The sequence below is a fragment of the Betta splendens genome, chromosome 11, assembly GCF_900634795.4.
Source record: "Betta splendens chromosome 11, fBetSpl5.4, whole genome shotgun sequence".
Classification (NCBI taxonomy): domain Eukaryota; kingdom Metazoa; phylum Chordata; class Actinopteri; order Anabantiformes; family Osphronemidae; genus Betta; species Betta splendens.
Genome location: NC_040891.2, coordinates 15,677,405 through 15,703,588, shown reverse-complemented (window position 1 = coordinate 15,703,588; position 26,184 = coordinate 15,677,405). Strand labels below are relative to the sequence as shown.

The window sequence follows — 26,184 nt, the reverse complement described above, 5'->3', positions numbered from 1 at the left end:
CCCCGAGGGCACGGAAAGCCCGGCCCGGTCCGGTCCGGTCCCACGCGGCGTTCAGGCGTCCGGAACCGACCCTGGCGCCTGTAAACAGACCTGCGGAGCGAGCTTCACGCCGAACCGCGTCCGTGAGGGAAGTTCCCGGCTACGAACTAACGGCTCCGTGTGGGCCGAGCCGAACGTCTCCTTACCGAACAGCTCGGTGCTCAGGGTCGCCTTTTCCTCCGACATGGTTCGGTTCGTTGGAGGTGTAGTCCCGCTGTGATCGGTTACCTGCCTGCATCCGTTACGACATGTTACACACACACACACACACACCTACACACACTTCACTTGTGCCTCAGCGCGAGGAGGGAGGGAAAAGTTTCGCTATGAAACATTGGGCTAAACGTGAGCAAGGACACACACACACATACACACACACGCACACACACACACACGCACACACACACACACCGTGGTCCCTCCTTTCTTCCAGTTGTTGTCCAGGAAAACAGCCCAGTCGGCGGAGACGGGCGCCGCCTAGCGGCCGCCGCCGGTCACTGCTCCGTCCTCCGCTTGTTTACGAACTTCAGCTGAAGAAATGTGTTTATTCTCCGGACTATGATTCTAACGGTAATGCTTCTTGTGTTGTCTCAGACAATTCTGAAAAACCTTTGATCTGGAGAAAAACCTTGTATAAGTTGTGATCATGACGTCTCGTGGGACAGATGATAATGAAACGTTGCATCAGAGCAGCAGATTCCAGATGAAACGTTCTCCGCCTCGTTCGTCCACGTTGGTGCTCGTGTGGAAAGTGACTGACATCAGCATCACTTGGTTCTCATTTCTTTTGCAGTCAGAAGATTCTGGAACCCAGAATTAGTGTGTGATAACATAAAAAGTTTACTTTATCATTTAGTTCCACAAACTAGATGAAGAGGAATCGTGTCCTGGTGGAAAAATAAAACCAGTCTGAGGAAAAAAAGTTTATTGCATTTTAATGTTTTCCCTCTTTTTACTGATCTTGTTTACCGTTTATGTCGCAGCTGCTGTTCATCTTCTCCACACGGTGTCAGCAACGGACCAGATTTAAAGTCCCTGGACTCAAGTCCCACTGATTTGAACAGTCGTTCCAATTTCAGCATGTGCTGAAATAAAAGTTATGAAGGTTCCATCCAGGATGAATGAAAGACCAGTAAATGACCCTTAAATCACAACAACGTCTCACTGTCCTAAAATATATGACAACCGCCCATTTGATTCAGGGAAGTCTGGAAAGTCCCAGTTTGCTGGGTGGATTTGATCCGATGCTGCACTGGTCACTGCAACTGGAGAAGGTCTGTGGTTCTGGTCCCTGACAAACACCGTCATCACTGTGGCGCTGTGATGAACACTGGACCCGGACAGCGGAAACATCTGTGTGAGTTTGAATGAAAGGAAATCCATCCGGATGGAGGTGAGGCTGATCATCTGTGATTGTGGAACGCACAGGAAAGCCTCGGCCTTTTCTAGGTCCTCGGAACCAAGCGCCAGACTGGTTCTGCAGTGTCATCAAAGCCGACAGGAACGCATGAGGAGAGAAAAGAGTCAGAACCACAGCGAGTAGATCCTCCTCCAGCTGCTTTGGACGAGCTGGTGCCGACTGACTTCACTCCATGACTCAAGCAGCTGCAGACAGATTCTGGGAGCAGAAGGTCCAGACCCGTCTGACCCGGACTCTGTTAGGACTAAAGGTCTGTCTCACAGCAGCCCAGGAATAAATGCAAAACTGTGATTTAGGCCCCAAAACCAACATCTACGTGAGGATGGAGCTTCAGCAGAAGATGAGTAGTTATTGTAGTAAAGCCCAGCAGCTTTGCCAGTGACTCCACGCTCCTTCTGGGCAAAGCAAAGCACAACAGAGTCCCTGCTGAGCTGCTCAGTAATGAACAGCTGACTCACTCACTGACCGACAGAGGAAGTTTGGATTTGACCCCATTGTTACAGGATCAAGGCTGTTGACCATTTAATCTGTGGCTGACGTAAAACTGATTAATCCTGATCTGGGAAACCTGGACAATGACTGACTGAGAAACCAGAACAATGACTGACTGAGAAACCAGAACAATGACTCAGCGATTTCCAGGGACGGGCAGAGTCTCACACCTTGCGGTGGGTCAGACAGACAGGTTAGTTCTACCTGACTACACCTTGACCTTTGACCTTCTGACCACAGAGGCCACTCCTTCATGGCTGGAAGGTGAGCAGCAGCTGAGCGTCTTCATGTTTTTCAGGCCGGTTGATGTTTTTCCGGCATGTGGGGGGTGAGAGGAGGCGTCTGTCCACCTCCTGGATCCACTGATCTGAGGAATGGATGCGAGTTTCATGATGACAGTCGCTGCTGTGACTCCGGTCCAAGTCGAGACATAATGATAATGTTCTGTCGCTTCTACTTTCATTTTTCTTCAAACAGAGTGTGTGTGTGTGTGTGTGTGTGTGCGTGTGTGTGCGTGTGTGTGTGTGTGCGTGTGTGTGTGTGTGCGTGTGTGTGTGTGTGTGTGTGTGTCCACTAACGGCCTCTGAGTCGGCCTTGAGCTGAATGTACTTCCTGTTTCTGTGACGTGAGACGCTCAGTGTCTGTGTTCGGTTGCACCTGTTTTTCATCCACTTCTCTGTGGTGGAGTTAACGCCATGCTTCTCCTCAACAGGATGAGGTCCTGCTCATGGGCTACCTGGCAGAGTGGATGCTGGACTACCCCAGTTTGAGGGTCTGGGACTGCTGTTGGACGTCTGGAGCTGCAGGGTGGGGCCCCACAGGGCACTGTCGTGGGCCCCTTCCTCTTCACCCTCTCCACTGCAGTCTTCAGACACCACTCATCTGGCTGTGTTCTGCAGAAGTTCTCAGACGACTCCGCATCACTGACGATGACGACGCCGAGTACAGAGAGCTGACACAGAACTTTGTGGACTGGTGTCAGCGGAACCACCTCCTGATCAGCGCGGGGAGGACCATTGAGATGCTGGTGGACTTCCGCAGATGTCAGTCTGGACCCAGGATCCAGTGAGCATCCAGGGAGCGTGGACCTGGTACCAACAAACTGACCGGACTGACTCAGACGCTGTGCGGGACGGGTCAGAGCCGGGCTGCTCCCTGTCACGCCCTCTGTTTGTGGTTCTGTTGTTCGTCAGCAGGTTCCAGCACACAGGAAGTCAGGTTGAGCTCAGAGCAGCCTCTGCCTCAGTGATATCATCTCAGACCTGCGTGGTTTGGTTGCTATTTGCTTTTCTTATCTGTCACACACCACTGATGCTGAAGCCACTCTCACGCTATGTTACATGTTCACTGATTTGAAGTTAGAAACGTTGGCTTTGTTAGTCAGCGATAACGTGTGAACATGTGGCTACAGATTAGACCTTTTTTGACTTGTTTTGTTTTGTACTGTGTCTTTCTCTTGCTCTAACATGGACATTTTCCCATGACGGACAAAAAGGGTTTTGATCTAATCTGAAAAGGCGTCATCACTGGACGCATCACCACCATTCTGAAGCGCGTGAGCTCAGAGTGAGCAACCAGCTGTGACTGGACCGGACCGGACCGGCTGGAGGCCTCGTGATGGACCCTCCATGAGCCTTTTATTCCCTTCTGTTCTGGTCGTGTAAAGCGTCTGTCCGCAGACGTACAGGTCTGAGGAGCATGAGGGTTCGATTCCCGGCTGCCGGTCCATTCTCCCCGTGTCTCGGTGGGTTCTGCTCCCCCACAGAAACACATGGAAGCAGTGAATGAGTGCTCAGTGAACACGATGGAGCTAAAGGGTTCTTCTCTTCTCGTGTGACTCGAGCAGGTCTTTCTACTTTTACTTTTATTACGCAGCTACTCACTTTCACTTCAGCCTCAGTCTGCTCCCAACTGCTGCTGAAGCCCGTCATTATGAAGGGCTTATGTGAGAGCCTGCAGTTACTTGATTTTCAGGATCTGTCACACGCTTTCCTGTAAAGGAGGCTTCGGCCCAATTCAAGTATCATTTTCACAGAGAATGAGACCGTTTGGCTCCGTCCTGGTTCGAATGCTGGAGGATAGTTCTGGCTTAAATCATTAAACAGACGTTTGTGGAGGTGGAGAGCGTTCAGAATGACAACAAGGATGAGACGACGTTTGCTTTAAGCCTGAATTCTGAGGTTGGAAGCGAATGTTTAGCCCAAAGCCATGGTCCTTATAGTGCTTCTAGATCGGAGCAGGGGCTTTTATTTTGGCGCAGTCCACTTCCTGCCTCTTCACGCCTTTGTGACTCCTGCTGTTTTGCACTAAACCTCACCTCATTTAAATTCTGTGGACAGGAAGTGGAACAGGGAAATAACACTGTACATTAAGATAAGTGTTTCCTTGTTCCTGCGTCTTCACTATTTCTGTTACGTCTTTAAATAATGACTTTAGGGCAGTTTCAGGACACGTTTCTGATGATGATTCATTTCTCTCAGAAACTGAACATGCATCTTGGGAAACTACACTTTAGCAGCTTCAAACTCACCTGACTTGCGTTACACTCATCAGTTCATGTGCACAAAGACAAGAAGCTGAGCTTTTGCTTAAGGGCTGTTTGTGTTTAAACCAGAACTCCTGTTGGTAACGGTTGGTGGCTCAAACCGGCCTAAGATGAGTCACTCTGTTCCAGGACATGGAAGCTGGACATCAGCTGGTTCATTATCAACCTGCCGGCTCCAGTCTGGAACCTGCCAGGAACCCTTTAGTTCCCTTCGCTCCGCTTCTGTGACGCGGCTGCTCTCTGAGCTTCCAGAAACGCTTGACCTCAGCTGCAGTGAAGACGCTTCGGCATCTCCAGCTCTAGAGGTTTTCATCCTGCTGGGTTCTGGTGAATCACCGCAGCCTCAGAACACCTGCCTAAACAAAACTGATCCTGTGTCAGTAAATGAAACCTTTTCTTTCTTAACTAAACAAAGAAAACAGGTCACGACAAGTCCAGGGGCCCGTTTCAAGAAGGAGGTTTTGTTGAAACTGAGTTTGTTGACCCTGAAACGAGGAAAACTCTGAGCTTTCGGTTTCAGAAAGCGGGGTAACTTAAACCCGTAAAGCGGGGTAAGTTTAAACCCGTTTCAAGAAGCGAGGTAATGGAAACTCAGAGTCAGTTACTATGGCAACTGACTCTGTGAACCTAACCTGGTCGCGAGCAGGTTTTATTTAAACCGAGTTTCCTTCGGTCTCCGCCCCTTTTTAAAGTGAACAGTGTTTAAATGCCTCATTTAATCTTTCAGTTCATTCATAGATTTCACCTGTTTCCTTCGCGCAGAGACCAAAATGTCCGTTTCTAGAGGATCCTGTAGATGAGGACGCTGTATTATTTCACACGGCATTGAATTTACGCCGCGAGAGGATTTTGACACCACGAGTTAATTTTCTGTCATATCGCCATGCGTATTTATTGTGGTCATGCTCCTACATCCGAACAGATTCTTTGTGTTGCGTTACGTTTTTTTTTTGCAAACAGTAGTTTTCTTTATAACATTGAAGATGCTGAGCACATTAGTGAAGCCACTGTTTGTAGAATAGTTCGACCTCAAGCGCTTTCCTTGACAGAAACTCCTTAAAGCCATTAAAGAGGAGTTTCACAGGATTCCAGGTCTGTGGTAATTAATTTGTTTAATTGAGGCTATTCTGAAAAATGATGATCAGTTAATAATATCTTGCTGTGATCTGAAATAAACTGATAAATGTGCAGGTGCACTGACTACTCTTTCTAATGGTCACTGTAACTGACGTATCATTGTTTACATCACCAAGATCACATGTGATGCTGCACATATTATCACAAACGTGGAGGCCAAGTCTGAATAATAATAACTGAATATATCGTGAGTCAACCCTAAGTAACAGGCTGCACTTTGGTAAGTACATGTATGTCCTATTTTAGTGCACGTACTACGCACTCACAGGAGCACTTCTATGCATCATTAAAGTAATGTGAACTTATAGGAGAGATTGACGGCTTTCTGCTGGAGATAGGGGTTAATGGCAGCCCACACTACTGACCCCTGACCCAGAACCTGAAGCAGAACCCCAGCAGCGCTTTAATGTGGCCCTGCAGAACAAGACCAGAGGCCTGTTGAAAGCACGTCTTCAGTGCCTACGTCACCTCAGGGAAACACCTGAGAGGTCTTATTATTATTATTATTATCACCTCAGGGAAACACCTGAGAGGCCTGTGACATTAATGTGGCATGTGTTGTTCACATTATTGCAGTTATTAGAGAGGAGCAACACCCTGCTCTACAAATACAAGACCCTGAGGAGACTCCTTCCACCCTGCAGATTACCGGGATGGAAGGACAGTCAGAGATGTGATTTTCTCTAATGTCTTACTCAACCATCACCACCACCAATAAAAGAAACAGAATAAATGCAAATCATAATTTATTAGGTTTTTTTCATTTCCTACAAATACAAAGGCAATTGTTAGATTTTATGATTCTTCCAATAATTCATACAATTCACCTTTAAGTATACACTCACCTCCAGCTTGTGTTTGAGAATTTGAGAAACATTTCCAAGAGATTTAGTTTATACAACTCAATAACCGGTAACTTAAAATACAGAAGATTTAGAGTTACATGACATAGTTCCTCATTACTCTTACAGAATTGAACTCTGGCATTTACTGAACATCACTGACTGTGTGCATCTGTGCAGCATGATGTGACGGACCTCCTCCTGCTGTTCTTCCACACTCTGGGACAGAGGGGAGATAATAATGTATACTTGTATACTTGGAGATCAAGTTACATCATTTAGGCTACGCAACACAAACATCAGAAATCATGTGATGTGTATAAACTGTATTAATATTACACTTTATAATACTGCTTATCATAATTTAAGCTTTATTTAGTAGTATACTTACAACATCCTGGGCTTCTGTTGTGACAGGAGGATTCATATATTACCATCAGAATCTGTTAAGACCAACAAAGAACCCAACCCAGACTCTAAGAAATGGATATATCAAAAGTAGGCTATGTAAAAAATCAAATATATAGGTAGGCCTTTTACATTTTACAAATGCACTTGTATCCTGGGGAGTGACTGGTTCTGATGAATTCCTTCAGCCCCTGCTTTCCAGTGTTCAGGCTGAGGCCCTTCTCCTCTGCATGCGTCAGTGGTGGAGGTGCAGGTCCTCCACCAGTTGTTCTAGACTCTGCCTACTTTCTGTTGGCTGAGTAGAAGTCAAATGTTTAACTGTGTGAAAACATTACAGCCATGTTGAAAATGCTGCTGCACTGCTATACTCTGCATGCTATTTAGTTATTTAATATGTCAAATATTGTAAAGTCAGGTAGTCTACACCCATATGATGGTGCCTTATACCTGTTTGAATTATGTTTTTATATTTCATTTTTAGCCACGTTCTTTTATGTCTGCAGGATTGTGCCTACATGAAAACTGAAATTAAATTCTTATATTATTACGTGTTTTGGGTAACTTTTAAAAACCTAATTAGATTAATGTAATAATTGCTCTCCATAAAACGTATTGGATTATTGAATTATCATTACTTTACAAATCCCACATCAACCACAACAGGAATTTTAAAAATGCATAGACATAACACTGCACTTTTAATTCATACAAACATCGGTATTTATGCAATTACTGAAGAAACTTCCTAGATGAGTGAACAATTGCTTTAAAAGTCCTTACTTTACGAGTGAAATATAACAACAATACTAAAATTATTTAGTATTTAGTTACGCTGAACACTGTATGATTAAAATGTAAACTTACGCATTGACTCGAGCAGCTATTTTCTTCTAAGCTAATTCTTTCTATTTCACCGCTGCAGCCGTGTTGTCTTTTCTACGGATTATAGACTCGTAGTCGCTATTTGCTTGACGTACAGTATCATATCCATTTCCGGACATCTTTTGTTGTCCTGTTGCCATGGTGACTCGTAATATCTTCACTCCATTGATCAGGGCTTTGTATCGTCGTGGTGCACGCGCTTAACTCTGAGTCAGTCAACTCGGAGTTGCTTAAACCAACTCTTTTCAGCTGTTCTGAAACTGAAAACTCTCTGTAAACTCAGAGTAAATGAACTCAGAGTTTCATTTAAACTCAGAGTTTGTTAAACCTTCTTGAAACGGGAACAACGTTGGTCTGTGGACCCGTGTGACCTTTGACCCAGATAATGTGTCTAATGCTGTCTTAAAGGCAGCAATAGTGAAACTCAGCGTGAGTGACAGCAAACTTTGAGTTTGGGACGGGACAGTCTTCATTCAGACACGTGTGATCACCTTACATTCAAATAGAAAGTGTTTTAATACAGTTTCAGGTAAATGTTTACAACACGTGAAAGCATTCAGAGACTTGAGTGAGAGTCCAGTTACAGTCGAAGGTGTGCTTCCCTGACGGTTCAGAGCCGAGGGCAGCGAAGCGTCCCAGCGCTGGTTCTGCTCGGCAGATTTGGAACTTTGGGTCTCAGATGAAGTGAAGCTCAGCAGCTGAACCCTGATGCGTTTACTGAAACGGGGAAGGTCCGAATGACGGGTTTGGTGTTCTGGACTCGTGTTCCAGCTCAAGCATCTTTATTTACACCGGGCTTCGTCCCGGCTCCGCAGCCGCAGCAGCAGGACTGTCCCAACGACGCGACCTCCAGCGGCGCCAGGGCGGCGCCGGGCGGCGCCGGGCGGCGCCAGGCGGCGCTTAGAGGCGGCTCAGAACGCCTCCGCCTCCACCTCGTTCCTCGCGGAGCAGCGCTGGAGGCCGGCGTCCATTCTCTGCAGCTTGTGCAGCAGCCTCTCGCCGGCGGCGTCGGCGCCTGCCTTGCTCAGCACCTCCGGCAGCAGGCGGATCTGCGGCGCCGAGGCGGACGCGGCCCAGGCGCCGAGCCGCTCCCACAGAGACAGGTGCGGTCCGGACGCGTCCGAGGGCCTGGCGCCGGGCAGCCTGTGCAGGATGCGGCGAAGACGCCTGCTGTTGATGTTGTGGTGGAGGAAGAAAGCGGGGAGGAGCTCTCGGAGGTAGTCGGCTCCATCTGCGGAACAGAAGACGGACGGAACACGGAACATCAGCAGAGCGCATGAAGTCCCTGAATGCATCGCCTGCAGCCACTGGAGGCGCTGTGAGAGCTGCTGATCATCAGTGTGTGTGAGGCTCGTACCTGTGGACCGGAGCCCGTCGCAGTTCACACACATGCTGTCGTGCCAGTTGGAGCCTCTGAGCAGCAGCTTCAGCTCCGGAGCCTCGCAGTTCTGGTGCGGTTCACACTTGTCCTGAGCCGAGACGCTGGTGGAGAAGGTGCCACTGGGACAAACCTGGCACACGGTGTCGTTATGTGGCGAACCTGCACGAGACGGAATGAGAAGGTGCTGAAGACCAGGAGGACGGACCAGGACCCCCTGAGGAGCCGGCCCCTCCCATCCGGGCCAGGAGGACGGACCAGGACCCGACCCGCTGAGGAGCCGGCCCCTCCCATCCGGGCCAGGAGGACGGACCAGGACCCGACCCGCTGAGGAGCCGGTCCCTCCCATCCGGGCCAGGAGGACGGACCAGGACCCCCTGAGGAGCCGGTCCCTCCCATCCGGGCCAGGAGGATGGACCAGGACCCGACCTCCGAGGACCCGCTGAGGAGCCGGTCCCTCCCATCCGGGCCAGGAGGACGGACCAGGACCCGACCCGCTGAGGAGCCGGTCCCTCCCACCCGGGCCAGGAGGACGGACCAGGACCCCCTGAGGAGCCGGCCCCTCCCATCCGGGCCAGGAGGACGGACCAGGACCCGACCCCCGAGGACCCGCTGAGGACCCGGTCCCTCCCATCCGGGCCAGGAGGACGGACCAGGACCCGACCCGCTGAGGAGCCGGTCCCTCCCACCCGGGCCAGGAGGACGGACCAGGACCCCCTGAGGACCCGGTTCCTCCCATCCGGGCCAGGAGGACGGACCAGGACCCGACCCGCTGAGGAGCCGGTCCCTCCCACCCGGGCCAGGAGGACGGACCAGGACCCGACCCCCGAGGACCCACTGAGGAGCCGGTCCCTCCCACCCGGGCCAGGAGGACGGACCAGGACCCCCTGAGGAGCCGGCCCCTCCCATCCGGGCCAGGAGGACGGACCAGGACCCGACCCCCGAGGACCCGCTGAGGACCCGGTCCCTCCCATCCGGGCCAGGAGGACGGACCAGGACCCGACCCGCTGAGGAGCCGGTCCCTCCCACCCGGGCCAGGAGGACGGACCAGGACCCCCTGAGGACCCGGTTCCTCCCATCCGGGCCAGGAGGACGGACCAGGACCCGACCCGCTGAGGAGCCGGTCCCTCCCACCCGGGCCAGGAGGACGGACCAGGACCCGACCCCCGAGGACCCACTGAGGAGCCGGTCCCTCCCATCCGGGCCAGGAGGACGGACCAGGACCCCCTGAGGAGCCGGCCCCTCCCATCCGGGCCAGGAGGACGGACCAGGACCCGACCCCCGAGGACCCGCTGAGGACCCGGTCCCTCCCATCCGGGCCAGGAGGACGGACCAGGACCCGACCCGCTGAGGAGCCGGTCCCTCCCATCCGGGCCAGGAGGACGGACCAGGACCCGACCCGCTGAGGAGCCGGTCCCTCCCACCCGGGCCAGGAGGACGGACCAGGACCCGACCCCCGAGGACCCACTGAGGAGCCGGTCCCTCCCACCCGGGCCAGGAGGACGGACCAGGACCCGACCCGCTGAGGAGCCGGTCCCTCCCACCCGGGCCAGGAGGACGGACCAGGACCCGACCCCCGAGGACCCACTGAGGAGCCGGTCCCTCCCATCCGGGCCAGGAGGACGGACCAGGACCCCCTGAGGAGCCGGCCCCTCCCACCCGGGCCAGGAGGACGGACCAGGACCCGACCCGCTGAGGAGCCGGTCCCTCCCACCCGGGCCAGGAGGACGGACGCCATGTCTGAGGACCAGCGTTTATTCCCCCGTTGACCACCACGGGGCAGTAAAACACCACGGCTGGAGCAGACCACGACTCAAAGTCACACTCTAGACTAATTGGCCAGGGTCGTCGGGGACTCTGACGTCATCGGAGCCTCTGACGTCATCGGGGACCGTGTCACAGGTCAAAGGCTCAGGAACAATCTCTCTGGAACCTAACACTCCTCCGCCCTTACAATTAGAATGACAGGGTTCTGGACGGGTCCTACCTTCAGTCAGAACTCCTTCCCCCGCCGCACACGTTCTGTGCGCCACGCACGCGTCGTAGCTCTCCTTGTAGTAGTAGCCCTTCTTGCACTCGCACGTGCAGTCGGCGTCGGGGGCGCACTCCGTCTTCACCACCTGGTTGTGTCCGCACGCGCCGCAGCGCAGACACTTGGGGATGTAGTTCCACAGCTCCGTGAACGAGCCGTCGGGACACGGCGCACACTGGCTCCCGCGCGTGGACGTGCAGCTTTGGCGCAGATACGTTCCGGGCGGGCAGCGCTCGCACTCCCGGGTCTCGCCGGTGGACGGGTCGGTGGTTCGGTAGGTTTGGCGGGCGTGTGTGAAGGAGAGCACCGCGAACAGCGACGTCGAGAGCAGCGACGCAAACATCTGGAAGGAAACGGAGGCAGGGAAACCTCAGACACACGCACCCGCAGTGAGCGCGTCACTTTCACAAAGGAGCCGAGACACCAAACAAACGTCACATCCACAGACACAAATACGACAGATCAGAAGAAAACCTTCCCAAAGTCTTAACGCATCGCGAACAGGCGAACGTGCTGCACCGCAGGTGCCTCAAGATGCAGTGAGTGTCAGGTGCTGCCATGCGGCTCCACCTACCATGGTGACTGGTGCAGTGCGTTGGCAGGGTGGTGCTGCGGGAGCGCCTCATCTTTATATACATCCCCGTCCCCCCCACACGCAGAGAATGGGAAACTCTGCCTCATCAGTGTCTTTTTTTAACCTCTGGGATCCAGATAGATAAGAGTTCTCTATGTATAGCCACACACACACACACACACACACACACACACACACACACACATGTGTTTTCATTCATTTCATTCATTCCGTGTTTAAGCAAACACTTTGACTCTGTCATGAAAGTAAACCTGAGCCCACTGTGTGGTGCGTCTGTTGATTTTAGGTTTGGAATCCAAACAACGTCGGGTATCAATTAATCAAATTAGAAATATGAAAACACCGACACCGTTAAAGGGCTTCATGCCACAATCAAAGTAAACAAAAAGCTAAATGTAATTTTTTTTTCTATTCAGTATCTACTGGTCTACAGGTATCGACCGATTCAAATGTTAACAGTGACACCTTGTGGACAAGAGGTTTACTGTAATCTACGAACCCCAACGAGCTCTGACCCTTTGACAACCGGCTGGAATCGAAGGCCGGAGACATGATCTAGTGCAGCCTTAGGCATTTTACCTCTCTTCTTCTGAGTTCCCTTACAGGGAGACAGGAAGCTGTCGTCATGGAAACAACTGCAAAGGAGAATCCATAAACATCGTGAAGTCAACTAAAATGACATAAGAGGGTGGAATCCACATATATATAACTCATTGGTACATCAGCATTAATATTTAGCTTCACTAATGTATGTCTGACATTAGCTTGTTTTTCACAAGAGGATCCAGATGCGAGTGAATAGTTTTTCAGACTCGCTTGCTCTCTGACCTTCATCCACTTCCACTCTCTCTGACCTCATTCATCTTCATGTGTTACACACAAGCGTCACTGGTTATTAAACATACATGAAGCTCAAAGATTTCTAAAAACAACAAAACCGAGTCAAAGGTTTAAAATGAATGTATTTCCTCTGTCACCGCCGACGTGAGGAATGAAATAAATACTGGATTAAAACTAGGGCAACTACGTCAAAGAGAAGCCTGACATTCCTCCACTAAGCATCTGTTTACAGGGATTTAGCAGGGACTCACCTACGGCTGCAGCCAGGCTCCGCCCCCTCCTTCTCGGTGCCGTCGGTGTCTGGGACAGAAAAGTCAGAGCGTCGGCGATGTCTTGTCTTGAACAGAAGACATAAAAAGTGTTTAACTGAAATGCTTTGAACTGAATTTATTTAACACACGTCGGACTGTGGGTGGGTTCAGGTGATATGGTTCTGAATGAGAAGCAGCTTCTGCCAGACTCCGAACGCTGACGCAGATCAAATACTCCAAAAGTGATTCTAAACATTCTGTCATTTGAAACATGCCAGACTAGTTCTACACAGGCTTGTTTTGTTTACAGTAGTAACTTCACTTTCAGAACTTGAGGCTGTTTGGGTCCAGCTGACTCTGGAAATATAGAACTTTCCAAATGTGAGCAGCAGGACTGTTAAACTGTGCGGGGTCAAAGGTCGCGCTCTGTCTCAGTGGTTGTGGAGCTGACCCGGTCCAGGCGTTCTGAGACTCTGCCTGCTGATGCCTGCTGCCATCAAACATCCACGCTTCCTGAGGCCGTCACCCTAGAAGCCGGAGCTGGCGATGCTGCGGGTTCCATCGTGTGGAGGAGGGAGACAGCTTCGTATTATGATGGGTGTAAAGGACTGAATGAACAGGAAGGAAGTTCTGAGCACCACCAAGAGGAACGCCCTGACGTCACCAGGCCACCGAGGTCTGAGAGTGGTTCTAAAGTGAGTAACCAGACGAACCCGGGCCTCGACACAAGTTAAAGGCAGGCGGTTGTTTACGCGTCCGTGTGCAGCTCGGCAGCGATCGACCAAGGAACCACGGAACCGTCGGCCCCTAACCCACAACGACTCACACTGTGGCACCTGAAGCATGGAGCTCCTGCTCAGTCTCACTGCCTCAGACCATTAAGCGAGTGATGCACCTGCGGAACATTTGCCTCCGATGGATTCAAACAACAGACCTCAGTCTGGGAGGAAGTGAGACGCAAATGCTTGAAAAACCGCTTATTGATCGCAGCCCTTCTGGGGAAACAGGAAAAGCTGCTCTGGGAATCGATAGAAATAATGGATGCAAAGATAACCAGAGAAGATGAGCATCACTGCTCTGAATCAGTGCGGCTCCCCATGAGGCGTTCAGGGGCTGTACGCAGCATAGGTCACCTGGGTTTCAGAACCAGTGAACTGTCCGTGGGTCTGGTTCAATATAAACACGTCATCCTGAGATTTCCACTGGAGGCCAGTAAGCCGATCCCAGCCCTTCACACTCAGCGTCTACTGATCGTCTGTCATGAGCAGAAAAACAACCTTCAACAACATCTTTGTACAAACAACGTCTCTGTCCAGACCTGCCTCTGGAGAAATCCCAGGGCTTTAACACCTCAGCAGTGACCACCGACTGTTGACATATGTATGAGAGCAGATGAATCAGCCAGTTCCTGCACCAACCTGAGAGTGAAACCCGCGTTGGCTAGTTATACAATTACTATATGTTTACACTGAGCTCTGCCTCTGGGTGTGTCCTCAGTCTGGTTTCTGACTAGAGAGCAGAAGGCCTCTTTATGGGACACGAACACACAAACACTGTTCACCCCTGACTCTCTTTTTGGAGGACACGCCAGGCTCACTGTGGACTCTGGACTCACCGTGGACTCTGGGCTCACTGTGGACTCTGGACTCACCGTGGACTCTGGGCTCACTGTGGACTCTGGACTCACCGTGGACTCTGGGCTCACTGTGGACTCTGGACTCACAGTGGACTCTGGCATCACCGTGGACTCTGGTCTCACAGTGGACTCTGGACTCACAGTGGACTCTGGCATCACCGTGGACTCTGGCATCACCGTGGACTCTGGGCTCACCGTGAACTCTGGCATCACTGTGTGCAGGCGTCTGGTATCACTGCGGACGCCGGACTCACCGTGGACTCTGGCGTCACGTGGACTCTGGGCTCACAGTGGACTCTGGCATCACCGTGGACTCTGGCATCACCGTGGACTCTGGGCTCACCGTGGACTCTGGCATCACCGTGGACTCAGGGCTCACCATGGACTCTGGGCTGACAGTGGACCTGGCATTACTGTGGACTCAGGGTTCACCGTGGACTCTGGCATCACCGTGGACTCTGGCATCACTGTGTGCAGGCGTCTGGTATCACTGTGGACGCCGGACTCACCGTGGACTCTGGGCTCACAGTGGACTCTGGGCTCACAGTGGACTCTGGGCTCACCGTGGACTCTGGCATTACTGTGGACTCTGGGCTCGCAGTGGACTCTGGCATCACCGTGGACTCTGGCATCACTGTGTGCAGGCGTCTGGTATCACTGCGGACGCCGGACTCACCGTGGACTCTGGCATCACTGTGGACTCTGGCATCACTGTGTGCAGCTGTCTGGCATCACCGTGGATGCCGGACTCACCGTGGACGCCAGGCTCACGTCAGCGTGGACAGTACAAACCCAACGTTGCTCATTGTTTGCTTTCTCCGCGCTCTGGATTCCTTCCACACAGCATCAGCTTCCAGGCTTTGTGCAGTGTCACCGGCCGGAGAGTGGAAACTTCCTGATGCTGATTCAGAGTCTGGGAGGATGATGCAGCCTTACTGAAATCTTCAACCATCCCACAATGATGCCACACAAGAAATCCACAAAACAAACTGTAGAGGATTTAATCTTATTCTATTTAATCTGAGTTTCCAGCTCACGTCATTATACAAACAACATAAATAGAACTGTTACTTTACAGCAGCTAATGAAACACAAGCATTAATCACTGATGCCGCTGATTCTGTCATTGCTTCCTCTGAATAGCGGCTGTGGGGCGGGTCTTCACCCTTAGCAGCTCTGGGATTGGTCGACTGCTGCCCTGGTAAAAGTCCAGGCCTGTGATCCACTCCACGTCCCGGACCCGGGACTGGTGAAACCACAGGTGATCTTCCACCCAGGATGACTGGGCCTCAGCGCTCTGTGGATGGAAAACCACAGCTGGAGGCCTTGCTTTGTAATCCTTGCCATAATTAGGAGGCTTCTGCAGGTCTCTGGACATGCAATCATACAGAATCTTTTCTAAAAGAACCAAAGACTCAGTCGGACACCTCCATCCTCATATTACAGGGCTGCTGTGTTCAGGGTGAGACAGCTTCACACCAAGCTTTCTATCTGTTTCCTGGTGTGAGAGGAATGAGCGCGTTCCTTACGTGGCAGCTTTCGGAGCCGTCCGGTCTGTGCGGCAGCAGGAAGGAGACGCTCTGCAGCTCGCCGCCACAGGCCATCACCGCCTGGGCCGGGTCCCTGCAGCTGGTCAGCACAGCAAAGTAGTGCGTGGGAATGGGGATGCTGGTGTTGAGCACAAACCTGGAGGCAGACACGGCCGCACAGAGCAGAGGTCAAGGGTCAGGGCACTGGTGAGGGCCGAGGACAAACGCCACGTTTCATTTGGCTCTGACCTTGTTTTTCTTGTGTAACACTAACAGGGGCTTGTTCCACCGCAGTTCCCTGGAAGCTGTTGTGCAGCAGCTTCCAGGGAACTGCAGATGATGGCCTCTACTGACACGCACCAGCCTCAAACCTCGGCTGCTGTCAGGTTCAGGCTGGAACAAACTTGTCAAAGTGAATGAATAAAGTCATGGAGGGACCTACTGTTTGATCTGCTCCGCAGTGTCGTACCGGCCGTCGTAGTTGTAATCGAACACGGGGCCCAACACCACATTTAGCCCATTGTACTCAGACGCGTACTTCTTCAGGAGGCTTCTGTGGAAATAGTCCCAGATCTCTGAAGAGGCAGACACACAGACGTGCATCAGGGTACGGGACGGACAGGCTGACTGGGTGCTGCCCCTGTGACCTACTCTTGAACTCCGGGTACATTGGAACCACGTTGCTCAGCAGCAGAGCGTCGTACTGCTGCTCGGCTGATGTGTTCAGATCTGCACATTGACGACAGAATGTGTTTTAGACGGAAGCAGCAAGTCATTCAGTTCAGAGTCATTTTCCACAGAAGGGAAACGTTTACATTCATAAAAAACATGTCTGTATTTACTGATCCAAGACCAGAGGTTGAAGCTACGATGTTTAAGTAAGTGAAGAGTCACTGAGGTCAGTGTGAATCTCCTCACTGTGGCCTGAGTTGGCAACAGGTTAACGAGTCACTGGACAAGAACTGTTTGGTCCCTGGAGCTTCCGAGTAAAAAATGATTAAAGGCTACTTATTCCACTTACGTCACAACATGAATCAAACCGCAAAAAAACAGCTGCAGTCAATTACATAGAAGATTTGGGGAAACAAAGAATTAGGCAATTATACACATAAGCTTAAGGTCATTAAAAGTGGTTTGCATACATCCTGTGATGGGACAGACACGATGTTTAAAGGAAAACTTTTTGCTGTCTTCTATATAATCTACGGCGGGATATTCGGCCATTGAATATTAGTGCTGTACGTGTGTGTGAGGAAAAACAATGGCGGAGTGAGCAGTTGCTTTCCAGCAGGCTGGCCCCACCCCCCTCAGCATGGCCCCACCCCCTCCGCCTGGCCCCGCCCTCTCTCAGCCTGACCGTTGCTGGGGCAGGTACAGAGGAAACCAGGAAGCACTAGTTGTAGTCTGTGAGCCCACAGCAAACCATCTGCCAGTCTTTGTTGGAGGAGGAATGAATGATAATTTCTCTGCATAGAAAATATGGAGCAATCTGATTGGCCCTTGCTGTGAAAGTGGATGAGGAATTCTTTAGATAACTGTGAGTGTGTGTCTCACAGAGAGGAAAGTTTAAAGTTCCCGACTGCGGTGAACGCGTCGTGGGAGTTATCTCCCGTTAAAGCTGGCGTGTGCTCGTCTCGTTTGCTTTGTGCCGTGTAGGTGCTGATACTGTACATACTGGGAGGATACAGGAAGGCGCTCGTCACATTGCCTGCATTCTCATACTGATCACATCTGGAACTGAGGGACGCTGGAAGTCTGACATCAGGCCTCAGACAGGCAACAGGCCTCACCGCAGCCAACGGGTCCAGGTTTACCTGAAAGGAACAACTTTGATTTAACAGGCTTCACAGGCCCAAACCGGCTGGCACAGAAAAGCTCAGCAGCATCACAAACACTTGATTCAGATGCGAGGCCACAGAATGCTGGTGGTCAGACCACACACACACACACACACACACACACACACACACACACACACACACACACACACACACACACACACACACACACACACACACACACCGGCTTGTCCACGGTGAAGGAGCTCCACACAGGCATCAGGGCTCTGTGGCTGTAGGCGCTGATGAAGCCCTCGTGGTAGAGGATGCAGTAGCTCAGGTCAGGCTGCAGCATCCGGGGTCGACCGAGCACAGCGTGCGTCTGCTCTGCAGCGGACTCTGACTCAGCAAAACACAAGAAAAACATTCACCCAAGCTCCTGTCTGCACGCGGCCCACGGGCCCGACCAGCCAGCCTCACCTTGATCTGCAGTGAGGTTCAGACGCTGGTTGATTTCATTCCCAGGCTGCAGACAAACACATCATGTCAACAGTTTGTTTGATGCTTAAATGGGATTATTAGCAGATTGATTGCCTGTTCAGCCTTGATGAGAAATGTGAGCTCATCTGCGTTTGGCAGCGAAGGTCAAGGGGACCACGGTCCAGATGTGCTTCAGACGTGAGCCCACCGTGTTCTGCATGAATCAGCCTCATCAAGTCGTGCACTCCTCGCGTCTGTTGTATATCTACTTAGCAGGCATTTGTTTATGAGCCTTGAAATTCCTGAATGGTCACCACGCTTTAGTCAAACCCTGAAAACCTGTGTTAAACTGAGTCGTGAAGGTTCTGCTTTGGTCCTGATCTCTGTCTAAAGCTCCACCCTCAGGCACCACAGGAGCAGGCGGGTTCTGGTCCTCACCGGGCTGGGGCAGGCGCAGCCCATGGGGTCCTCGGGCTCCAGGCTGGTCAGACGGCACCGGGCCGGGCCGCTCTGCTCCGCCGGGTGTCTGGGCTCGTAGAAGGGCCGGCGCAGGACGTGGTTCATGCTGCCGTGGGTCCCGTTGTTGTCCACAGGCGAGATCTCCAGCAGGTCTGTAGCACCAGACCATGAGGACTCTGACTGCTGCCTGTGATTTGGTGAGTGTTCACCCAGACTCACCACACATGAGGTTGTACAGCTCAGTGTTGGAAAAGGCTTCGATTTCAGTTTGATGCCGGATCTGGGGTCCGTAACTGACGAACATGGCCTGTGGGAACAGAGGACAGGCCGTAAGACGCCGTGAAGCCCAACCTCCTGCTGGGAGGCGCCGGTGCTCACATGCATGCTGTCAGCGTCGTTGTCGTAGCCGTGATTCCCCCCAGAGCAGAAAGTGAGAGACCCGGGTTTCCTGTGGGAAACAAAGCCGTGTCTGAGTGAGGCGGCCGCCGGCCTGGTCAGGGTGAGGCCCGGTGCACACCTACCTCTCAAACAGCCATTTGGGCTCAACCAGGACGCCGACGTCCTCGATGCGACGGCTGTGGGCGAAGTGGAGGCGCTTTGGGAGGTGGGCCTTCAGGTAGGCTCTGGTCCTTTGGCCGGGCTTCCTACACTAACACAGGCAAGAAAACCTGGTAAGCTGAACTGAAGGAGGCTTGACTCCACGTGGTTTACAGTGAACTTACAGTCATGTTGGCTACAAGTCCAGCAGAGTCGACTGGAGAAAAGACGAGACGAGAGAGTCAAACCAGCAGCGACACCGTTCACACACAACAAACAGTTCAGCTGTGATGAGATGAGACGTCGGTTCCAGCTTCATTGAACACGGTGGTCTCCAGGAGGGAACCAGTCCAACCTCACGTCTCTGCATCTGTTCTGATGCATCTGCTTCTCGGCAGCTGATCTGTTCTCAAGGTTCTCCTGCATGTTCTTGCTCTGTGTTCTGAGTTACTTACAGGCCACGTCACTGTTCTTGGCTCTGATGCGTCCAAATGGCCCCTCAGTAACAAAGTACTGAGTGACATCACCCACCAGCTCCTCCAGCACCTCCTTCCGGTCGCAGCTCGTCTCCTCCATCCCTGCAGCCATTGCATCATTCAAGTCAGTGTTGACATCCTCACAAACAACGGTTTGAGTGTGTTTGTTCATTTATCAGCCACATTTTCCAACAACGTGGATTTCAGAGGGTCATTAAGATGAAAAACACTTGGAGGTAAAGAGGCTTCTTCAGGCTCATGATTAATAACTTCAACCTAGCAACAGTGAAAGCTTAGTCCCACAACAAAAACACATTAACAGCACAGTCCGGTCCGGTCCGGTGTGTGAGCATCATCAGGACTCTACAGAACGTTTGTGGGCTCGCTTCCACCCCCCCACTCTGAACCTTCATGCTGCACCACGGACTTTGTTCAACGTTCCCATTTCTTGCAGGTTAACATGAAGAACACACCCATTACAAGTCATTAGCCTTTACCACTGGAGCCAAACCAGGCCTCTGGCCCAGATCCCTGTGTAATAGTCCTTAAGGAGGCCATTTGTCTCCAGCAAGCATGAACAAGGATGGTGGCTACACCCAGTTCCAGTGTTTAGTTAGATGGGTTCAGCACAGTGACAATGGGCTGCCACCGATACCGGTTCAAACACAAGCAGTTACACAGGTGTTCCACCGGAGGCTTGTGGCTCCACAAACCTCGCACAGAGATTGGTGGGTTTGAATTGAACCACGGTCGTCTCACCGTGGTCGGCCACAACGATGATGTTGAGACACTGGTGCAGGCCGATCTGCTTGAGTCCGTTCATGAGCTGGCCAATGATCCGGTCCACACCCTGGATGGCTTCGATCACCTCAGGGAGACAGGACAAGCACAGTCAGGAAAGACCTTATCCACACGCTGGCAAAGGCAAGTATATAATAATTCAAGTTTAGAATTCATCTCAAAGGACTGTAGATGTTGAAATGTTTGACCCAGTCACACTGCAGCTCCCATTTCTACAACCAGTTCAGTCTGACATTAAGCCTGATGGAGGGTTCGTTTTCGTCTGCTGATGGACAGGAGCCGAGTCTGTGGCTCTCACACCAGTAAAACCCCAGACATCACAGCGTCATGTGACGAAAACCTCCCACGAGCTGCGAATGGCTGCTGCTTGTTCAGTAAACAGTTAAAGTCCCAGCAGGCGACTGAGGTTTCATGCATCTACCTCATCACGCGATGGTTGGAGGGCTCAGTGTTCGGTTGTGGTTTCTTTAGGGAGTTGGTGGAACTCACCCCTCCACTAACGGGACCAAAGCTGTGTCCAGATTTATCAGGCTCCTCCAGATACAAGGTGTAGAAATCAGGCCTGGAGGGAAGGAAGTGGACGGTGACTAAGAGAAGCACAGTCAGAGTCGTCTTTCCAACCAAAGATAAACACACAATCCTCTGGCAGGAACCTGCTGCCAGCGCTGCCTCACACAGAACTCTAGATCACCGCAAACTGTGGTGCTGGAATTCCATGAACGCGAGTGGATGCGTAACTGACCTTTGATCATCTGGCAGCTGCAGCCACTGCAGCACAGTGAAGACTCGCTCTTCAAACGGGACTTTGCTGAAGGGCAGAAGAAGTGACGTGAGGAGCCTTCCTGAACGTGGACCTCTGCGTGTTTGTGTCCAAACGAGGACTGTTTATGAGCTCTCGCATCTATTTACTCCGTCCCTCTTTGCTCCTAAACGTTCTCTAACAAATGTTCTGCTCTTGTGTTTGATTAAAACAGAGTCAACCGCGGTTACAGGAAATGACTGTGGTCGTGTGAAATGTGCTGCTGACTTCTGCTTGTTTGAGCAGGAATCATAAACCAGCTCAAAGTTTGGTTTGAATCCTTTGTTTTTCTGTGCAGTCAAACAAACAGCTGAGCTCTCTGTGCTGAGCTACTGCCACCAGCTCGCAGATGATGACGGATGGATGGGTAAAACCCCAGTGAGCTGCTATGGCTGATGACTGCATGTGTCCCCGCCTGCTGGTTAAACAAAGCCAGCTTCCGGTAACGAAGCCTAACATTAGCCTTCAGAACCTGGGTCTTTGTTGAACCCACTGGCTCACTACTGAAGCAGCTGCTGATCACCAGGCTTGTGACTTACCCGTCATAAGGTTTGTACATGTTGGGGTAGCTGCCGTTTATTTTGACGTCGGACCCTGGCCAGAAAAACGTCCCGGACTTCAGGCCTTGGTATGTGGCTGTGAGCCAGATCTGGAGCCACACAGACAACACAAAGCCTGAAGCCACTCGTCATGATGAGGTCACTCTAGTGGATGGAACCTAATGTGACTCACGGGCTGACCGAGGTACCACGCAGGGTTCTCCTTCTCCGGGCTGGACAGGCTGAAGGTGGCGTTAAGAACCGGATCAAACATGGTGTTGTCGATCAACCCGTTGGACTCTGGATAGAGGCCCTGAAAGCAGAGGCGACGTGAGCGAGAGGCCTCATCGTGGACACGAGGCTGAAGGTCTGCAGCCTGAGGGACAGTTACCGTGACGATGGCGTAGTGGTTGGGGAACGTCTTGCTGGGAAACGCTGCCTGCATGTATGGAGCTGAGGTCCCACACTTCTCTGCAACGAGCAACAAGAAGACGCGTTAGCGAGTTCAGTTCAGCAGCACGTGATCCAAAGATCAGAGGAGGTCACTGGGAACCAGTTCTGAAGAGTCAATGAGGCACATTTCTAAATAATTGCTGCTGCAGTTGCTACATGTTCAGTTCAAGCTGATAAAACTAGAAGCAACCAGTGACTAATTACAGACTTTATACAAGAAATGACAACAAAAGCGAAATAGGTCCTTTGGTTGTTCTTCTGCAGAGGATCAGAGACTCACTGAGTTTGCTGAGCACAGGGATGACAGTCCCCCACGTCTGCAGGTACTCGGCCCTGAGGCCGTCCAGAGAGATGAGCAGCAGCGGCGGCTTCTTCATGAAGCTGCAACACAGCACATGAAGCGGGTCGGAGTCAGGGTCGCGCCTGGTGGCGCAACACGGCTTCTTCTTCTGGGCCGATACAGGTTGACTGCAGCTTAAGCAGCTTTACTAAGCTCAAGTTCCTCATTCCTCATGACTGACCATGATCATGACTGACGCTGTATCGTCTTCTTACCTCGGTGGACACGTGGGACTGGACAGGTCCTCGCAGTCTCCTTCCACCCAGGTCTCCTCTCCTACAACCAAGCAAGTATTCAGGAACTGAAACTAATTGCGAAATCCTCCTGATGGTCATTAGACAGTTTTTAAGGATGTTGTTAATCTGCATCATCTCTTGTCAATACACACATACATGATGAGACAGAAGCACCAAAAAGTCTGCAGCTCATAAATAACATTTCGTTTAACTTTATATTTTGGTTTTAGGGTTTATGAAAGGAGACTGTTTTACTGCTTTTCATGCCAAAGAGTATTGGACTTCAGCGTCCCAATAAGGTGTCTGTAGATGCACACACGTCCACACTGCCCGTCTCAAAGTGTGTAACACGCCTTTTTAGGAGACTGTGATCACCACACCTGGTATGACATCATAGGGGTCACAGCATCCAGCTGGTGAAGGATAGTGGCTAACGCGTGCTAACGCCGCGCTAACGGCCCGTTACCGACCAAAGCAGCAGCTCACCGCTGCAGACGTGCTTGTAGTTGGTGCAGCAGTCTCCTGCAGAGACGCAGTCGTCGGAGCAGTGGCACCTGCTGAGCGTCAGCCTCTTCTCTCCACAGCGCGGCCTCGTGCACTGCCACTGCTGAGCTGTGAAGGACACGGGGTATGAGGCAGGGGAGCGCGCCACAGCCCCCGCCGCCCCGCCCCCTCGTCTTACACGGGGCCGAGCAGACGTCGGCGTAGTCGTGGCAGCAGCTGGCGCTGGCTTCGCAGCCTCGGTCACATCTGCAGCCGGGCGCGTCGCCGTCGAACGGCTCGAAGCATCGGTTTCTGCACGATGTCTGTGGGGAGACTGCAGCACACAAGAATCCGCCTGTCACGCTTTCATGATGATGACGGTGATGGATGGGAGCCAGTGTCAGGCCCCAACATGATCCTAATATGCAAATGTGGCTCTGTCACAAAGAACTAAGACTTTTAATGGACGAATGGCTTAAACTGTCAGGTTACGCTGAATCAGAATCCAGTCATTTATCGAGGATTTGGATCTGGCCTCATCATGTCCCCACATTTCTGAAGAATCAGTTTTACCTGATTGACTCAGGACTTCCAAGAATGCCAGCGACCTGCAGGGTTAAACTGGAAATGCATCCAAATGTATGTGAGGAGAGAAGACGGGAAATGAGGATGTGCTAATATACAAATGAATGATGATACAAGATTTATATTTATTATTGTGCATCATTGTACTGTACAAACACAAAGTGTTGTGTGAAGTCATTTCCCCACTGTGGGACTATTAACAGTTTTTCTTATCTTATGTTATCTTAAGCTCTGCGTTGCAGGTCAGTTTCAGTGTGAGTCATAATGACAGAGTTGAGTGTGACCGACCCGTCTGGGTCCAGGAGGTCATGAATCACTACAGCATTAAACGCTGTGCAGCCCCTGTGCGTTCTCACCATTGGAACACACACATGGCAGCTGGTTCTCACCTCTGTCTACAGCATTTGCCGCCCGGAAAGGTCGTGTTCAGACTCATGTCTGATGCTTTAACCAGGACAAACCAACTGGGAGAGATCGGCCTCCACGCTTGTGCGCGTGTGTGACATCACCTTTGTTTCGACATCTCTGCAGGTCCAGTCCAAGTCCAAGGCCGAGTCCAAGGATTATGGTGACAATGGAAACAGCCAAGACTCCGATCTGAGACACAGAGTTACAGAGACACTGAGGGGTGTTGGAAAGTACTGAACAAATATTCACAGCACAGGTTCCTCCACTTCCTAGGGGCCGTGCTTGTCTGCAAACTAAGTCAACACAAAGGTCAAAGGTCAGCTCATATCAAGCAGCATCTTCTGTTTGTTGACACGCAGCCCAAGTAGTAAAAGCAATAAAGTGCACGTGGCTCATCTCACGCAGTAGTGGAGCTACTGCAACCTGCACATGTCACAAACAAACCTGTTCCTCTTCATTAACATCTGGTTCAATGGCTCAACCGTCGGGAGCCTTCGTCTTGTTCTTCACTGAGCATTTGAGGCATTTGGTCAATGCTGTTGGCGAAGACGAGCGCTCACCTCAGCAGCACAAGCACCAACATCTATGCTGAAGCACCAGCTCCAGCTGTTTGATGCATCCACTGCTTGTGATTAATGAAGTCCCATCCCGACGGAGCAGCAAACTATTGCTCCATCAGCATTTTCACATCGCTGGAACGTCAACACGAGAAGCGTAAGAAGCCGAAGCTGGTCTGTACTTACAATGATCTTCTTTTTCCTGGACGCCTTGGTCCAGTTCATCATCTCACTCTCACTGCTCACGGCGACAAAAAGAGGGAACGCTGTGCTCCTGTTAATGAAGACAGGTTTCACAGCAGTGACCTCTGGACCAGGAGCAAAGCCGCAGTTTAGTAACTGATTGTCAGGACGCGAACACTCAAGACAAATAAACAGAGCGATGCTGATGATCAGTATCAGCAATTGATGATAACTGAGTAGAAATAATAAATATTTATTGGTTTATGAACCAAATGCTGCTATTAACAGACTCTTCTGACAAACTCATCTGATAAGACCTGATCAGTGGCCCAATAAAAGTGCCTCGCAGATACTTTACTGCCCTCAGAACCCTGGACATGAGCAGAGACACTTACCTGGAGGTGAGAGACCAACAAGCACATGGAGCCTTCGCCTTATTAGAAACCACTGCTCAACAACATAATCCTTCACAGTCACACACACACTTGTTTAAAGATCAGTCTGCTTAGCTTCAAGTCTTTAGTTTAGAGAGGACAGGAGAGCTTCGCTAACTTCACAGTCACTGTAGTTTACAGTGAAAATGTTGACACTGTTATTGTATGTGGGATGATCTGCATTAGTCTGGGTTTTATGGGACGTTACTCAAGAGGAAAGGCCGCTGATGCTAGCTGAAGGTAGCTAACGTTAGCTGAGGACAGCTAGCGTTAGCTGAGGCCTCCGCCGCTTTGGCTCGCTGGGGTGTTTATCTGCACGAACCCTCAGACTTTGTGAGTGGGAGCTTTGCATGACTGCCTCTATTGTCACTGGAAGCAGGGAAGTCTGTATGTGTTTATATATACTGTGATCTAAACAGCCCTGCTCATGCACTAAAGCCCCTTGGAAGCGTCAACATGCATATGAAGCCCATCAGCCCCAGCTACGTTAATGCAGCGCAGCTCATAAATATTTTCACATCAGTCCATCTCCTAAAAACCGTATTAACGTTTGAGATGCTTCAGCCAAAGCGAGACAAGGTGTGCGTCAGCGCCGATGAGCTCACTGGTC

General features: G+C 51.4%; 3 protein-coding genes and 1 long non-coding RNA gene across 7 annotated transcripts in view; 1 reads left to right on the top strand and 3 right to left on the bottom strand.

Annotated features, from left to right (window-relative positions):
* Positions 1 to 327, bottom strand: part of LOC114866075 (F-actin-uncapping protein LRRC16A) — a 14,032-nt gene extending 13,705 nt beyond the window's left edge. The window contains exon 1 of the mRNA XM_029167716.3: positions 186 to 327. Coding sequence (XP_029023549.1) covers positions 186 to 225 — 40 coding nt within the window. The 5' untranslated portion in view covers positions 226 to 327. The remainder of the gene's footprint in view (positions 1 to 185) is intronic.
* The window catches only part of LOC114866204 (uncharacterized), a 6,706-nt gene extending 1,018 nt beyond the window's left edge, over positions 1 to 5,688 (top strand). Inside the window, exon 2 of the long non-coding RNA XR_008696205.1 lies at positions 1,023 to 5,688. This is a non-coding gene — a long non-coding RNA (uncharacterized LOC114866204). The remainder of the gene's footprint in view (positions 1 to 1,022) is intronic.
* Positions 5,689 to 8,257: 2,569 nt separating this feature from the next.
* On the bottom strand, positions 8,258 to 14,356 carry LOC114866157 (tumor necrosis factor receptor superfamily member 6B-like). 3 transcript variants are annotated; one of them, XM_029167875.3, is made up of 5 exons: positions 12,862 to 14,356; positions 12,350 to 12,405; positions 11,131 to 11,518; positions 9,123 to 9,305; positions 8,258 to 8,996 (listed from the first exon to the last, which is right to left on the bottom strand). In XM_029167875.3, exons 2-5 carry the CDS (start codon positions 12,395 to 12,397, stop codon positions 8,677 to 8,679), a joined length of 939 nt encoding a protein of 312 aa, XP_029023708.1. In that variant the 5' UTR covers positions 12,398 to 12,405; positions 12,862 to 14,356; the 3' UTR covers positions 8,258 to 8,676. The 3 variants fall into 3 exon arrangements, with proteins under 3 accessions (XP_029023708.1, XP_040928896.1, XP_029023706.1); XM_041072962.2 differs by lacking the exon at positions 12,862 to 14,356 and having other exon boundaries at positions 12,350 to 12,412; XM_029167873.3 differs by lacking the exons at positions 12,350 to 12,405; positions 12,862 to 14,356 and adding an exon at positions 11,750 to 11,899.
* A 1,135-nt stretch (positions 14,357 to 15,491) lies between these two features.
* Positions 15,492 to 25,286, bottom strand: LOC114866092 (ectonucleotide pyrophosphatase/phosphodiesterase family member 3). 2 transcript variants are annotated; one of them, XM_029167748.3, is made up of 25 exons: positions 25,144 to 25,286; positions 24,502 to 24,589; positions 23,607 to 23,741; positions 23,411 to 23,536; positions 22,904 to 22,964; positions 22,629 to 22,729; positions 22,287 to 22,366; positions 22,089 to 22,208; positions 21,896 to 22,005; positions 21,300 to 21,365; positions 21,047 to 21,119; positions 20,516 to 20,624; positions 19,736 to 19,858; positions 19,466 to 19,497; positions 19,265 to 19,392; positions 19,122 to 19,191; positions 18,963 to 19,050; positions 18,723 to 18,895; positions 18,285 to 18,330; positions 18,049 to 18,203; positions 17,702 to 17,840; positions 16,678 to 16,755; positions 16,469 to 16,601; positions 16,027 to 16,183; positions 15,492 to 15,794 (listed from the first exon to the last, which is right to left on the bottom strand). In XM_029167748.3, exons 1-25 carry the CDS (start codon positions 25,183 to 25,185, stop codon positions 15,621 to 15,623), a joined length of 2,607 nt encoding a protein of 868 aa, XP_029023581.1. In that variant the 5' UTR covers positions 25,186 to 25,286; the 3' UTR covers positions 15,492 to 15,620. The 2 variants fall into 2 exon arrangements, with proteins under 2 accessions (XP_029023581.1, XP_029023583.1); XM_029167750.3 differs by lacking the exons at positions 23,411 to 23,536; positions 23,607 to 23,741; positions 24,502 to 24,589; positions 25,144 to 25,286 and having other exon boundaries at positions 22,870 to 22,963.
* Positions 25,287 to 26,184: the final 898 nt, after the last annotated feature.

Bases quoted from the DNA above. Each gene is read 5' to 3' on its own strand.
- LOC114866092 (XM_029167748.3), bottom strand. From the start codon at position 25,185: ATGATGAACTGGACCAAGGCGTCCAGGAAAAAGAAGATCATT. The intron at 22,006-22,088 runs GTGAGTCACATT...GTGTGGCTCCAG, and splicing joins CGTGGTACCTCGGTCAGCCC to ATCTGGCTCACAGCCACATA. The intron at 20,625-21,046 runs GTGAGTTCCACC...TGTCTCCCTGAG, and splicing joins TTGGTCCCGTTAGTGGAGGG to GTGATCGAAGCCATCCAGGG.
- LOC114866157 (XM_029167875.3), bottom strand. From the start codon at position 12,397: ATGACGACAGCTTCCTGTCTCCCTGTAAGGGAACTCAGAAGAAGAGAG. The intron at 9,306-11,130 runs GTAGGACCCGTC...CGTCTCGTGCAG, and splicing joins GGAAGGAGTTCTGACTGAAG to GTTCGCCACATAACGACACC. The intron at 8,997-9,122 runs GTACGAGCCTCA...TCTGTTCCGCAG, and splicing joins CGACGGGCTCCGGTCCACAG to ATGGAGCCGACTACCTCCGA.